Source organism: Mytilus edulis, chromosome 1 (assembly GCF_963676685.1).
Source record: "Mytilus edulis chromosome 1, xbMytEdul2.2, whole genome shotgun sequence".
Taxonomy (NCBI): domain Eukaryota; kingdom Metazoa; phylum Mollusca; class Bivalvia; order Mytilida; family Mytilidae; genus Mytilus; species Mytilus edulis.
Genome location: NC_092344.1, coordinates 48,366,848 through 48,383,821, shown reverse-complemented (window position 1 = coordinate 48,383,821; position 16,974 = coordinate 48,366,848). Strand labels below are relative to the sequence as shown.

Genomic DNA, 16,974 nt, shown 5'->3' with positions numbered 1-16,974 from the left:
GATTGACAATTCATAACATTTGTACAACTGGCTTTCGGAAGAGGTTGATAAATGGTAAATGAAAGAGGGACGAAAGACTCCAGAGTGACAGTCAAATTCATAAATCGACAATAAACTGACAACGCCATGGCTAAAAATGAAAAGGACAAACAGGAAAACAATAAAACACATAACACAACATAGAAAACTAAAGAATAAACAACTATAACATGACTGGGATAGAGAGTTGTCTCATTGGCACTCATACCGCATCTTCTTATATCTTTTCACCTGTAATTTACCTGTAAAACAATCGGCGCAAATAAAAAAAATATCGGCGCAAATGAAAGAAAAAATCGGCGCAAATGAAATGCAGATCGGCGCAAATGCAAAACGCCGATACTAGGATTGTTCCGTTGCTAGTTTAGGTCAATAGAAAGTGTTGGCTTCAAAAATCTAAACTGTTATTGATTTTATTCAGAAAATACGTCCTTTAAAATTTGAAATGTTTCACAAAAATATATATGACACAGTGAACTCATTTCTTTTAATATACTATAGCTACAAAAATCGTTTTGACTGTTATGGTGGTATTGTCGTAAAATGCGTTGAAATGAACTGTCACTGGTACAGCAAAAATATAATTCCCTCACAAAATGTTATCAGACACTATAGCTACGGCAACTATATCATTTAGACAAAAAAAATCAAACATTTAGTTATTTCGTTTTTTTCGAACATTTATTCAAATATTGGCTAAAAAGTCCAAAACATTAGCTCACTAATCGTCAATTAGTTATAATTAAACCTCCTTGAAAATCGTTTTCGACTCAACAATTGTTGAAGACTGCCTTTTTTTGTTCGTCAGATGCGAATATATAGGGCCCAGGCCCTCTTTCTAGAACAAAATTGGTTGATTATATAAGGATTCACTGAAGCATGACCGGAGCGAGCCCCCTCTAAAGCAGCCAGTGGGCCCACACTTATGAAAATTTCTGGATTCGCCACTGTTCGTTTTAATATATTTCCAACGTATCTTATAACATGCAAAATTCCAGCAGCACCTGTGTATGGCGTCATGATATATCTCCCAGTTGATACGATATTGCAGAGCTAGTTTTTTTTATCATAATTTCCTTGATAGAGGATTACTTCTCACAATGATTCTTTTAAAAAATGAGTTCTAAGTGTTGAAGTTGAAATCATCTCTTCGTAAATTTTACGGACCGCATCACCAGTTTGTTGACCTTTATAGAATACCGGTTTCACAGTTGATGACAGATATGTTCCATATGTCGTAACTACAATCCCGCCACCTTTTCACGATTGTGACCTGCCGAATAAGACTTATAACAAGGGGTGCGTTCAAGATCGTAGCAGCTACATAGTGCTACGTAATTGTTTTACTAATGAACGTGTAGCTAGCCTAGCTGCTATCAATATCTATGTTGTTTTGATTATTGTCTGTATTTGGATCACGCCTCTATTGTGCTCTTTCCAATAAATATCGAATTGACTGAAGCAGCTAGGCTAGCTACACGTTCAATAGACATAAATATATGTAGCCGCTACGATATTAAACGCAACCCAGGCTTGTACTAAGGACGAGTGCCACATGTGGTGCAGGATCGATACCATCCCCATTTTTTATATGGGGTTGTGTTGCTGGCATTTTGTTTTTTGATGTTGTGTTTTGTATACTTTTGTTTGTTTGTTTGTCTTTAACTAATTTAGCCATGGCGTTGTTCATAATTTCCGACTTAAGAGTTTGAATGTACTCCTTGTATCTTTCGCCTCTCAGGCTTTAAAAACTGATATCTCTGAGCGCTATAAGCTGAAGCATATGATTTGATAATAATTTAGTAAAAAGGGACGTTGCAAAAACTGACATCTTCGTGTTTGTTAAAGTCAAAGATCCGATTTTCATTTGATCTTAATACGATACAGACCTTCGTGTCACTACAGTATGATAAATAGAAAAAAATAGAGAAAAATAGAGATTTATGAGGTGCGAGTGAGTGCGTAGTATTTAATGAAAATTACAAGAAATTGAAACAACATCAGTAACGTATCCGTGATTTTTTAAATAATTTGTATGGTGAGTGCGTAGTATTTAATAAACATTACTAGAAATTGAAACAACATCAGAAACTTATCTGTGATTTTTTTAATAATTTGTATGGTGAGTGCGTAGTATTTAATAAACATTACTAGAAATTGAAACAACATCAGTAACTTGTCCGTGATTTTTTTTTAATAATGTGTATGGTGAGTGCGTAGTATTTAATAAACATTACTAGAAATTGAAACAACATCAGTAACTTGTCCGTGATTTTTTTTTAATAATGTTTATGGTGAGTGCGTAGTATTTAATAAACATTACTAGAAATTGAAACAACATCAGTAACTTATTCGTGAATTTTTAAATAATGTGTATGGTGAGTGCGTAGTATTTAATGAAAATTACAAGAAATTGAAACAACATCAGTAACTTATCCGTGATTTTTTTTTAATAATTTGTATGGTTAGTGCGTACAGTATTTAATAAACATTACTAGAAATTGAAACAACATCAGTAACTTATCCGTGATTTATTTTTAATAATTTGCAGTATTTAAAAAATGTATATTTAAAGTTAAAATCTATCTTCCTTTTGTTTTTCGAAAAAAACCAATGTATGTTAAAATGTATCGTTGCCTTGAAATGACAATGCTAAAAAAACAGGAATAAGGACATTATTAACAGTATGAATTGTTTCGTTGTGTATGTTCTGATATGGTCTGACATAAAAAAAAATTAAAAAAAATAAGGCGATGTGATATTTTTGCTATTGAGACAACTATCCAACAAATTAAAGTTCGAACGACGTAGATTTACGCTGTTATTAGAGGTAACCTGACCATCATCTATATAGACAATAATAGTGCATTGACTTGACATATCGTTGATATGTCAAGTCAATGCACTATTATTGTCTTTATACTGCAATCTAAAAAAACATTTTCAATTGTTGTTTATTGTGTTAATGTTATTTATTTGATTTAAATATTGGGAAAAATCCCACTTTAAAAAGGCCTCATATCACACTGACGGAGAAATATAAAACACAATGAAATGTACATCATTACCGCAATCAATGATGAACGAATTCGTTGCAGACTAAAATATCATCAATAAACATAAAACATAATGATTTATAGGTTGCAAACAAAAAAATATTAATAACTGAAATATGTTTTCCCAAAAATTGCAAAAGAAACAAGTTTGAGTCGTTAAACGCATCGTTGTTTACATTGGAAACAAGAACAGGTTGAAGAGGTCGTATGAATAATTAAATATAATTTCGACAATTTCTATTTAAATATTCATGAGTAAAAGTGATATCAGGTCAGTGACCGTATACGGCATAGAAATATACAGTCAACGCATTTTGACTGCTCAAATAGAACGAGTGCAGTATAAAATTTAAAAAAAACACCATACTATGAAAGGCCCAACATGAAAAAAGGAAAAATTCAATTCGGAAAACTTACAGACAAGGGAGTAGGTCCGGAAAGGACCGATTTTGACCTCAAATTTCAGGTTCATCTGACGAAAGATTTTGACCACTTTTTAAACACTTAAGTGTCTATTTCATTTGAATCAATTAGTTTATGTGAAAGATTTTAACTGATTAAGGTAGATCATAAGTAAATGTTTTTTGAGACAGAATTTTCTTATAATTTGACAAAATGAAGATTTTCCTATGCTTTTTTCAAAAATATAATAAAAAGTATGGGTCACCGTGCTATTTTTCAAGCTATGAGTCGTTGAAAATTGCCTAAATTTGGTTAGTTTGTTCATGAAAAAACACATAACAGTGCATAAAAAAATTTCTATGAGATAGAATTTTGAAATAAATTGTGAAAAGATAGGTTTTATAATATGTTTTAAGAAAATAAAAAGAAAACATGGTGTCACCGGACTTGTTTTCTTGCCACAAGTAAAAATAACAAATTTCCCTATTAGCCCAGTATAAATTTTGTGCTAAAAGAGTTATCTCCCCTTAAATGCTCATTTGAAAAAAATGATTTTAAAAACCAAAAGGGTTGATATTTGTTAAAATATTTTGAATAATACAATAAATTAGCAAGTTTTCTTTATATAAATAAACAGTCTAACCATTAAATTGCAAATGTGTTTCCAAATTTGCTGATTTGGGCAAATAACTATACCGATTTTGTACTGTAATTGTACAATCCAAGATGGCGGTATACCATGTATCTACCTTAAGTCATTAAAAACTATCCGATTCAAGCTCAAATATGAAAAATCTACCATATATGCCAAAAAATGTCACTTTTCAGATGGTTTTTGTCAAAAATGAAAGTGGCCGCATTCGTGTTCATCCTCAACCTTTATATATGTTATGTATTATCATAAAATACAATTTACATTTCAATATTAAGGATGAACACGAATGCGGCCACTTTCGTTTTACACGGAAACCGTCTAAAATTTACCTTAAATGCTAGAATTGTGTAGATTTCAGTAATTTAGCATGACTTAATGGTGCCAGTACCTGACATATGTGCATTGTATTGTCAAAAAGAGCCCATATTAATGTAGCAGAAGCATTCTACTGTCAAATAAATAACTAAAAGTTTACATTTTAACAATTTTGTAAAACTGCTATATTTTGGGGCCAAAAAGGGGTCTTACTGGACCTACTCCTTTATAGAAAACTAATTTCCAAAAATGTATTATGACTGTCAAAAACCGACGACAACCACTGATCTAAATGTTCTGGACTTGTCACAGACACACCAATATATGTTTGCAGGCGCCGAATCCTCTCTTGAACCTGGGAGAGTGGTGTAACAGAACAAACTACAAACATCAATTGAAAAGTGCTTAACTCAGCAGCTCGACAAAGCAGAAAAACAAGTAACAAAATCGCAGATCGAACTATATTTCCAATAGAATGAATTGATTCGTGATGTATGCAGTGAAGCGTGGAGGATTGAATGATAGGTATTTAAATAATGTTTAGCGAAAGTATTTCATTCTAATTTTAAACGAGTAGTAGAAGGAATTTAATCTTACAGCTTTCATAAATACTTTCGATTTTGATTCAGTTATATTTCAGCGGCAAATATATCAGAAGCACTGTGGACAATATGATATACAAAAATAGTTAATTGGACAAGATCAACTAGCCACTGGTTTGTAGTATGGTTTGTTTTTCTTCGTTTTGTTTAACCTTAGGGATCCTTAGGATATGACGGTGTCCGTCTTATTTTACGTCCTACCACATACCTCCATCCAGACTTGTTATCACGTGCTATTGGACACATGATTAACAGTCTGCAACAAATGCATGTCATACGAAACGACATTTTATTTCAAATCTGACCAAACTGTCTTTGTTCTAATTTCTAAATGCTACGTGCTCGAAATAAGAGCAAAATATTCCTGATTAAAAGAAATAGGCGTTATTTACCATTCTAGATTCTAAACAACCGAGCCAATATGATTATATGTAAACCATTAATATTATTGAGGGAATACGTACTCGTCTATCATTAATGTAATGCATTGTATTTATTTAAACCGGAATCTGGTTTGAATTGAAATAAAATCATCTGAATCTGTTTGTAAAATCAAACATTTTCAAATTACATTTCATAGTAATCGGAAATTTATATTGATTGTATTGAGAAAAAATCAACACACAATTAAGTTCAAATTATTTCAGACTTTTATTGAATAAAAAGCATATTGAAACAAAAGAACTATGTCAATTGGACATGCTTTGATACTATTTATGCACTTGAATTTTTACTTGATAACATTTTTGTTCGCTTTGGAGATTCCGTATATCGTCAAGTTATTGGAATTCCAATGGGGACTAACTGTGCACCACTTATTGCGGACCTGTTTTTGTATTGTTATGAGTTACAATTTATGACTAAAATTAGCAAAGACCCATCAAAACAACATTTGATACAAAAATTTAACAATACTTTTAGATATTTGGATGATATATTGGCTCTAAATAATGACGACTTCAGTATGTATACTAAAGAAATTTATCCTGTAGAACTTACTTTAAATAAAGCTAATGATAACAATGACCACTGCCCTTTCCTCGATCTTGATATCTATATCATAAACGGGAAGCTTAATACAAAAATTTATGATAAAAGAGATGATTTTTCATTTCCTATTGTTAATTATCCATTTTTAGATGGTGACGTTCCCTTGTCACCATCTTATGGTGTTTATATATCTCAACTTGTACGATTCGCTCGTGTATGTAACAATGTATTAGATTTTAGCGAGAGAAATTTATGTATTACTGAAAAATTATTACACCAGGGTTTTCGATATCACAAACTGGTCAAAACATTTACTAAATTTTATCACCGGTATAAGGAAATAATTCGTAAATATAACTCAACATGCAGACATCTTATACGTTCAGGTATTTCACATCCAAAATTTTATGGAAATATTCTTTATAAAGCACAAAAATGTCAGTATTCTCCTCAGAAACTAACAAAACCTTTAAATAGACTTATTAAAAGGGGATATAGTTACGATACTGTTGTCAGGTCATTAAAGATTGCATATTTTGGATTTAACATTGATTCACTGATAGGGTCTTTGCATCGGAACTAAACACATTTATTTCTAAATAAAACAGTTGTTGGCATGACACGGGTTATGTTCTTCTCATATATTTTATGATAGTATGATACTAAACCCCTAACGGGAGGGATTGTACCTGATATTCATATGATGAAGACATAATCTTTCAATCAGTTTAATTGAGGTCTGGAGCTGGCATGTCAGTTAACTGCTAGTAGTCTGTTGTTATTTATGTATTATTGTCATTTTATTTATTTTCTTTTGTTACATCTTTTGACATCAGACTCGGACTTCTCTTGAACTGAATTTTAATGTGCGTATTGTTATTCTTTTACTTTTCTACATTGGCTAGAGGTATAGGGGGAGGGTTGAGATCTCATAAACATGTTTAACCCCGCCGCAATTTTGCGCCTGTCCCAAGTCAGGAGCCTCTGGCCTTTGTTAGTCTTGTATGATTTTAAATTTTAGTTTCTTGTGTATAATTCGGAGTTTAGTATGACGTCCATTATCACTGTACTATTATGCATATTTTAGGGGCCAGCTGAAGGACAACTACGGGTGCGGGAATTCTCGCTACATTGAAGACCCATTGGTTGCCTTCGGCTGTTGTTTGCTCTATGGTCGGGTGGTTGTCGCTTTGACATATTCACCATTTCCTTTCTCAATTTTATGAGGAAACAATACAATTCATTTACAATACAAATATTATACAAAAAAAAACACTAGAGAACATAAAAGTAATCAATGATATTTATCAGCTCAAAATCGCGTTTTTATCATTTGTCATTACGATTTAAATTAATTATAGAGTAGAAGTTAAAGTAACCGTTGAGATTATTTGAAATTGCGTTTGACAAAATTGTACATAAAACAGCGAGTATTATTTTATTCGAATGTTTCTCTTTTTGTATCCTCCTAATCTCATTAGTTCAAGTTATTCTCTCAATCTTACCCATATAATGTGCAATTAAAGATAACATCGTTTTTTATGATATCAATATTCAATGACAATCATATCACATCTCCTTATTTTCATATACACCAATAACAGGGTTCCAGACTTTGGACAGGTACAGGAACGTATTATCATTTTTATAAATACCTTAAACGATGAGGTTCCTGACTCTAGACAGGTACATGGAAGTATGGTGGGGGCAACCATTTTACCATTCCCCGTTTAAGGGGGTAGACCTTGGTTCAGGGAGATAACTCTTTAAATCAGTTAAGCGTTTGTAAAAGTTAAGTTCATCAATGTATTTTAAGCATTTACCTGAAACAGATTGAAAATAATCTATGTAACCTAGAAGCTTAGAATATACTTTTGAAAATGGTTGACAAAAACATACAGATGATTTTAAGAGTTATTTCCCTTAACCTAGGTCTACCTCCTTAATATTGAACACATAAAGAAAAACGTAAAATTAAATTTCACCATGAAAAATGCTAAAACAAAAATAAACAACAAAACACTATAACAGACAATAAAATGCGAATGTTAGAACACAATGGTACAAAATCATATAAACATACTTTAGATTACCGAGAGCAATATTTCATCGTATTTCAAAGCGAAAGTTCCCATAATATATTAATGGCGAGGATATTAGTTTTGAGTTACTTTCAATCAAGGAAATAATGTTAGTTTATACCTCAAAAGACTTGCAAATCAAGGAATAGATAAAATATCTTGAGAAACTAGCACTATACTGACAAGAAAAAAAACCAGAACATACATGCACAAAAACGTTAACTTTGTAGTGTTTGACATAAGCCGAAAGTTGAAAGCGCGTGAAAACTTTTCTCAGAATAAGATCACACTAAGTAAAGATAGACAGATCTATTACAGCGTCTAGAATATATAATACATGTGCCGTTACCATATAAAGGGCACTTATTGTTCCAAAAACAAAGTCGAGTTCCTCTCCAACGTTCTTCCAGGTAATTTCGTCTTTAGACAAAATAGAGTTGATTTCGATACTGTCCGTTCCTCGATACTGGTTTCCCGAACTGTACAGTTTGATTTTGCTGATACTGAAATTGTCATTTTCTCCATTTTTGTATTTGTACTCCTTTACTTTATCGTTATCACGCTCCCGTTTAGTGCAACGGCAACCGCATTTCAATATACGACAAATCTTCACAAATTCTCCCCACAAATATGACACAGGAATATTTTCGCTTCGTAGATAGAATCTGAGGCTTATAATTACAAATATTACGATAATACCGCTAAACGCTACGTCAGCAAAGAGAAGAATTGATATCAGCGGTAACCGCGGTTCTGATATTGCTGGAAGACTAGAGGCGGAAATTGTAAGAAATACAGCAATAGCCAATAATACTGTTATAGAAAATCCAACACGTTCACCTGAATCTGCTGGTAGAAAGAAGACAAAGGGGTTGAGAAGACACATCAGGACTATTGGTAGTATAAGGTTGAAAACGAAGAACAAAGGTTTTCTTCTAAGTTTCATATGAAAATTGGCTACTTGTGGAAAGGCAGTTCTGGTCATGTTCGCTTCAACTAGATCCCATGTTTTATGTGGAACATACCAATCCGTCATAAAAGCTGTTGGCCATAAAATTACCTCTTTATCGCTGTATCCTGATAAAACAAAGGCTAAAGTACATGTTTGTGTATCAAATGGATAATCAGAAACGTCAGCCTGACATGTAATATCAAAAGAACCGCTAGGAAACCAGTCCATTTGACCAGTACTGTGCGCTCTCTTAACAGAGTCATCTTTATATAATATTTTCAATGCTCCGTAAGGATTTGACATCGAAAATGTTGGTTTCCAAAAGAGTTCATCATTAAACGTAATCGAAGACACTCCATATTCTGCAGGATCCCATGATACAGTTTTATCAATCCACTGAATTCCAAAATATCCGTTTAAACTTAGTTTACCGGCAACTTCATCATATTCCTGAATATAAGTAAGGTGGAAAAAAAAATAAATGATGACTTGTTCCCCCACTATATTAATAGGTATGATTTCAATGTTTCGTCCCGTGGTTACTTGCTGATATAGTTCCCGTAAAGGTTTATATTTGCTGTCTTTTTGTTTATCTGCAGTGTCTTCCTCAGCATTGACAAGTAAAAGACATATCAATGTTAAAATGATAGAGCATAAGTTCGAAAACATTTCTACTGATCAAATCCTGGTTAAAATTCGACAAAAAAAGTAAATTTGATGTATTTTGAGTGTTAATCGTCTGAATGTCCCTGTGCTATTGTGAGGGAAAAAAAGAAATGTGATTTAAATACTGTATTTACAATTCAACTACTTAAATGAATTCTCCAATTACAGCAATGTTAGCATTTCACACTATTATTCATATCTTCAAAATTAAGTTTTCTTTGCGCAGGTGCGTGTAGAAGATTTACAAAAATATCATTTAAACTGATTTCACCTTATGGAAAATGTGAAATCTGTTGTTTTCTATTAATCCCATTAAGTTAATGAATCAGAACGACTTCCAGATCATACATAGATCTATTATGAATGTTGAGTTTTGTAACCCATTTTGCGACATTTTACCTGTTAAGTCTAGTTGTTTTGATCACATTTATTTTTTCAAAATGTCAAACATTACCCCTTTAATATTAAGAAAACATTTCGTAAGTTTGATTGCGAGAATTTAAGAATACTATAGACGAAAATGCAAATGTTAAAAACAGAAAAATTTTAAATTTAAAAACATCTTCAAAAAGGAAGCATATTAAATTCAAATTAATAAATTCCAGTATCGAAAAAGATTAACTCAATTTAAAATCAGTACTCATCAGTTAGATTATAGCTCTTCATCTTTTATATAAGCTTTGGATTTAAAATATTTTGGCCAGGAGCACCACTGAAGAGACATGTATTGTCGAAATGCGCATCTGGTGCAGGAAATTGGTACCGTTAATGTTTTGAGAAAGGTAGGTATAAAAAGATTGATACAGATAAAAGATTGATAAAAAATATGCAGGTTGAAGACGAGTTTTTATTTAAAAGAATACACTGCAGATGAAACAGAGCGAGATATTATTTTTAATGTGTCAAGCACACAATGTAAAAAACTTCCCTAATAATTGGCCGTTTCAGAATCTAAAGCATCATGGGTAATTTCATTGTTCGTACCCCAAAGTGAAAATAACGTTACGTCATTGGTTGAATTTCCATTGTTTATAACGTTTTAAACCAATCAAAACGCTTTGGTGTACGCTTTTGAAAATTTACCCAGTATGCATTAGATTCTGAAACGGCGAATTCAAAGTACGAACAATTTATTTGGCGGAAGTCATGTGAGTCTGAATATGTTAATATGTCAGTTTCTGTATGTTGATATGGGTTCATTCTCATTTGTCCAACTTTTTAAAATTATAGGCAATACAGGTAAAAAAAAGTTGGATAGATGAGATCAAAGGTAATCAAGAACAAAGGGTTTTTCAATTAGAGTTTGTGTTGAATGACAGGTGAAAATAAAACTGAAAATTATATCTGGATTAAATTTTCTGTAGTATTATTTAGCATAGCATGTAAAATGTGCAACTGACATTTAGTTAATGTAATGTAAATCATTTAAACATATTTTAAGTTTTTCAATCGTTAATTAAAATGTGAATTGGATAGAAAAATATCAGTTGCACTTTTATTCATGAAGAGATTTGTCAATGAGATGGAGCTTTTTTGTGTAATAGATCCTCTTCGTTCATTTTTTTTCTGCTCTTCTGACCAAGTGATTCAAATAAGACAAAATATAAGTTGAATACGTTTGACTACACAAAGACTGAACAGAACAAAATTCACATAATATATAATCCTAATAATTTTTTTTTATATATATATATATATAAACAGAAGCAAAGCACAAGGGTTAAAAAACATAGCACAGAAATATCCATAGCACACACTAAAGGAATGTTCAGTAGATCTTTCTCCTAGTTTAAGTCGGTTGGATACTGCATCAGTGTAGTGATATACGTTGATTGCATATGGAAAATTGACTTTATTGTACAGCAGTGCTAAATTAAAGCAATCATGTCACTGTCAGTGTCTAGTTCCAATAGGTGGTATATGGTACATGAATAAATATGGTGCTTGAACTTGATGGCAAAATTTAGGTCCGATGATGTGACTTAGTTGCTAAATGATGGATATTGAAACAAGTTGTGAAGTAAAACTGTTATACCAAATATACATGTTACTAGTATAAATGTATATTAACGCAGAACCTCAAATAAAATGAACAAATATTACTGATTTGTGGGTTTCTTCTGTATAAATTATGAAACTTTTATTTATTATTTAAGATATACTAAATTTATTTGTTAAATAGTTTACATTTTATGTATGCCTATTTTATATATATTTTTTAAAATAATATAAAAACATACAGGAACAAATCTACTATCAAATTTTAGAAAGACACCTTATTATTACTAAACAAACAACCCAATAATTGACAAAAATAAAAAGTTTGCTAAATGAGAATACCTTATTTCAAAAATTTGGATGAATGAGAAGACACCAGCAACCGTTAATATGTCAGTGTCAATATTTATAATTAATTGTTTTGAAATAAGAGAAAAAATGCATTGCAAAAACTAAACATACATAGTAGTGATGTAGTTTTTTCCCCCATTTATGATCGTTATGTTTTCTGGTCTGTTCTACCATCCGTCCGTTCGTTCTTTCGTCCGTTCGTTTTTGTTCGAGGTAGTTTTTGATGAAGTTGAAATTCTATCAACTTGACACTTAGTACACATGTTCCCTATGATATGATCTTTCTAATTTTAATGCCTAATTATAAATTTCCTTTCCTTTTTACGGTCCACTGAACATAGAAAATGGTAATGCGGATGGGGCATCCGTGTACTGGGGACACATTCTTGTTTTTCTATGTATTATAGAGACAAAAATTATACTATTTTATTTATTTTCAAACATTATCTAGTATGGAGTACAGTTATTTAATCATTTATATTTAATGTAATATATCTTTAAAATCACTGTATAATTAATATCATATATACATGTATATGTATATTTAATTTTAAAGCCAAATTATAGATTTTCACCCATTTTCACGGTCCACTGAACGTAGAAAATGAAAGTGCGGATGGGGCATCCATGTACTGGAGACACATTCTGGTTTTTCTATGCATTCTATTTTATTTATTTTGAAACATTAACTAGTTTGGAGTTAAGTTATTTAATCATTTATATTTAATGTAATATATCTTTAAAATTACTGAATAATTAATATTATATATACATGTACATGTATATGCTCGGAAACAGGTCATTGATTGAATTTAATAAATATTCTTATTTCTATTCTTATTAATTGTTGACTATATACTGTTATTCTATGCGACTGTCATACACGTGAGAGGTTTAGCTAGCTATACATCCAGGTTTCATCCACCATTTTCTACATGAGTTAATGCGTGTAATAAGTTCGTTTTCCTTGTACTAAGTTAGTTTTCCATCGGTCTTTTTAGTTTTCCATTTAATAAAGGACTTTCCGTTTTGAATTTTCCTTGCGGTTCGTTCTTCTTCTTATTTTCTTTTTATACCCGTCAGGAAATCAAAAGTTAAAATTAGTTGTAGGCATGGCCAGGAGTCATTATGTTACATTTATTTGAATAACTGACGGTATAACTATGTTGTAACTTCTTTAAGTTTAAACTGTTTTTGTAATTGAAAGAGAGATATCAATAAAGGAATTATAATACAAATATACATTGAAGTAAGTTATGGGATTCAGTAAGCAACTTTATAACAAAAATAAAATCTGTCACCAGACAAATATACCCGACATACAAAGAAGCCGATTTGACGTTTCAACAGTATTTAAAGTTTATAAAGTTAAACGTCACATATCATAAATATCCAGTAACACACACAAGCAGTCAATAAAAAAGTAACTCTGCTCTTTAATGGGAGGTAGTAAGAGAAGTCTTCATACACGTCAGAAATAAGTCAGTTCATTGTGGTCTTCTAGATTTTTCATAAATGTTTAGTTCTAATAAATTTACACAAGAAGGAATTTTAGTGTATTCAGATATTCAGATATTCAGAAACTTTGTGAAATGAAGTCTTCTCCTTATTAGAATTCGATCTGGCATATAATTTACGTTTGAAGTTGGATTCATAACAAACTGCACACATATATATATTATAGTTAATTGCTATTAATAAGTATTGCAATATGCATTGTGTTTAAATGCAATATCAGTATTTAGTTCTATTTTAATCTTTAATCAATCCTAATTCTATCTTACTTTTGAGATATAGTTTTTCATATATGACGTAATTTTTCTGCTGTTTCAGAAATTTCATATATTCAAATGTGACGTAATTTTTAATGCCTTTTTACCATCGTATGTGACATAATTCCTAATGCCTTTTCACCATCGTATGTGACGTCATTTTCATAATTTACTGCGTTGAGGCCTGGACTGAGTCGGGTGTGTCTATTCTGTGTTGGTCATTCATTATGTATTCGTGTTTGTTTTATGTAATGAGTTACTACTTCAGTTTCATTATGTATATCTGGTATATTCATTTGTTAACCTATAGCTGTACAATGTAACCTATGGGAATGCAACAAGAGTATAAATCTCAATAACCGAAAATTATACCATAGCTATCTATGGTATAATTTTCACAATTATACCATGGTTTTGTTGTGTATGATTTTCGAAAAGAAAAACAAAGATGGCAAGACCTGAACGAGGCCGCCTGAATTTTTTAATTGACATATGAACAACAGTCAATGTGGGGCCACTAAGCTAAACTGCCCGCTTTGCACCAGCCGATATAAATGAATGCCTAGGGTGGGAATCGAACCCACGTACACCAGCTCCGTTGTCCCTATATTTTTAAATGAACACAAAATTGTCAAAAACAAATTTAAAAAAAGGTACAAATGTGTTAAAATTTAATTATCAAATTATACATTGTTATATAAGTTGATTTTCGGTGATTCAGATGTCTACTTAGATTGTAGTCCCATCGCCTCCACTGTACAGCTACATGAATATATTGCGTAAAAGGTTTTAAAATTGCCGAGGCAGATTTTTTTTGGGGTAGAAGGGAGTGGAAGGCACGCCCTTTTCAAGGAGCGTCATGTATGGTTGATGCGTAGTCCTTTTTATGCCCCACCTACGATAGTAGAGGGGCATTATGTTTTCTGGTCTGTGCGTCCGTTCGTCCGTCCGTCCGTTCGTCCGTTCGTTCGTACGTCTGTCCCGCTTCAGGTTAAAGTTTTTGGTTAAGGTAGTTTTTGATGAAGTTGAAGTCCAATCGACTTCAAACTTAGTATACATATTTCCTATGATATGATCTTTTTAATTTTACTGCCAAATTAGAGGGTTTACCCCAATTTCACGGTCAACTGAACATTGAAAATGATAGTGCGAGTGGGGCATTCGTGTACTGGGGACACATTCTTGTTGTGTTTTTTTTAAATAAAGTTGAATTGCTAGACCCCTCCCCTTTAAAAATCCTGGATTCTCATCCGATTTGATGTAAATCTAAACTGTTAACGAGGTTGCTTAAGTAATAACAACTATGTTTGAGAATTAAAAATAGATAGGTTCCTTTAAATGAAGCTGAACATAGGTTTCTTTAAATGAAGCTGAACTTTTTTTTAAAATTATCTAGAATATACATCACATGCGATTTTAATCGTGGACATTTTGAAATCCTTGTTAATTAATGCATGACTTGGGCTTCTGGTACAAATTAAAACGTGGAATTTTTCATCCAAACTCACTAACGTGAGGTTATTGCCGGGGGTTTCAACAAAAGCTATGGTATAATTTACGATACACTACAAAACTATCCAAAAGATATGAAATATCTATAACATATAATTTACTGTTTGCAATAGCATTAATTGTTCTAAATAATAAGGATGTTCTTATCCCAAGCATAAAAACTTAGCCGTATTTGAAACAACCTTTTCCAACTTTTGATCTTCAGTGCCGTACAACTTTGTACTTTTTTTCGCTTTCGATCTTTTATATCTGGGCGTCACTGGTGAATCTTGTGTGGACGAGGCGCGTTTTTGGCGTATTACATTTTAAACCTGATGCTTTTTGTTATTCATTAATCATGTGTTTCTTTGTCTAATACGTTTTCCTATTTATTTGTATTATAGTCCTGTAATATTATGTTGTCATTTCTATGTTATATTTAACATTGCCCTTACAGTGCGAGGTTTGGCATGCCACAAAACCAGGTTCAACCCACCATTTTTTTCTTTAAAAATGTCCTGTACCAAGTCAGGAATATGGCCATTGCTATATTATAGTTCGTTTCTGTGTGTGTTACAATTTAACGTTGCGTCGTTTGTTTTCTCTTATTTTTGAGTGTAAATTGACATTTCGATAAGACGTGTCACGGTACTTGTCTATCCCAAATTCATGTATTGGTTTTGATGTTATATTTGTTATTCTCGTGGGATTTTGTCTGATGCTTGGTCCGTTTCTGTTTGTGTTAGTTCCATTGTAGTGTTGTGTCGTTGTTCTCCTCTTATATTTATGCGTTTCCCTTAGTTTTAGTTTGTTACCCCGATTTTGTTTTTTGTCCATGGATTTATGAGTTTGAACAGCGGTATACTACTGTTGCTTTTATATCAATTTCATTTAAACTTACACGCATATATATATATATATATATATATTTGAAGCTATGTATGACATATTATTCAATATATTTGATTGAAATATGTAATCTTATACAGAGATGATGACGATATTCCCTTATCTGATCTGCATTTGACTCCGAACCGACAAGTTCGATGTGGGACGCTTGTCGAAAAGAAGGAGCAAATGATTGCTCAACTATTTGTTTTTGACGCGGTGGAATGACATTTGATGCAAATACGATGCAACGAGACTAGCACGGCAGTCTATATGTAAATCAATTTCAATCCTGTTGACCAATCGCAGGCGATTTATATCATGGTTTTGAATAAAAACTTGTTGTTCAAGATGACATATCATGTCATTTTGATCAAGTAGAAAATAAATGAGACTAACTTACAATCTTACAGGAACTATACGAATGACTTAGTTTGACCTGCGAGACAATTTAATGTGCTGGGGATTTGGCACTGATCAGCGCTGGTATGCATTAGTTGTGTACTGGTAGGTTTTTTTTTATTAAAACGGTAATAACATAAACGGTACCAATTTTTCTGCGCCAGAAATCCATTTTAACAATTAATGTCTCTTCGGTGATGCCCGAGGCCTAAATATTTGTAAATACATAGCGTATTAAAAGGATGAAGAGCTATATAAAAAAAAAAAGTAAAGCCAATGCCGTGCAAGGAATCAGCGCTTTGCATGAAGGAGAT

The 16,974-nt window shown here is 32.0% G+C and overlaps 1 protein-coding gene across 1 annotated transcript; it reads right to left on the bottom strand.

The window, feature by feature from the left end:
- Positions 1 to 7,967: 7,967 nt before the first annotated feature.
- Positions 7,968 to 9,836, bottom strand: LOC139483908 (neuronal acetylcholine receptor subunit alpha-7-like). Its single transcript, XM_071267645.1, has one exon. It carries the CDS (start codon positions 9,759 to 9,761, stop codon positions 8,430 to 8,432), a length of 1,332 nt encoding a protein of 443 aa, XP_071123746.1. The 5' UTR covers positions 9,762 to 9,836; the 3' UTR covers positions 7,968 to 8,429.
- Between the last annotated feature and the right edge of the window lie 7,138 nt (positions 9,837 to 16,974).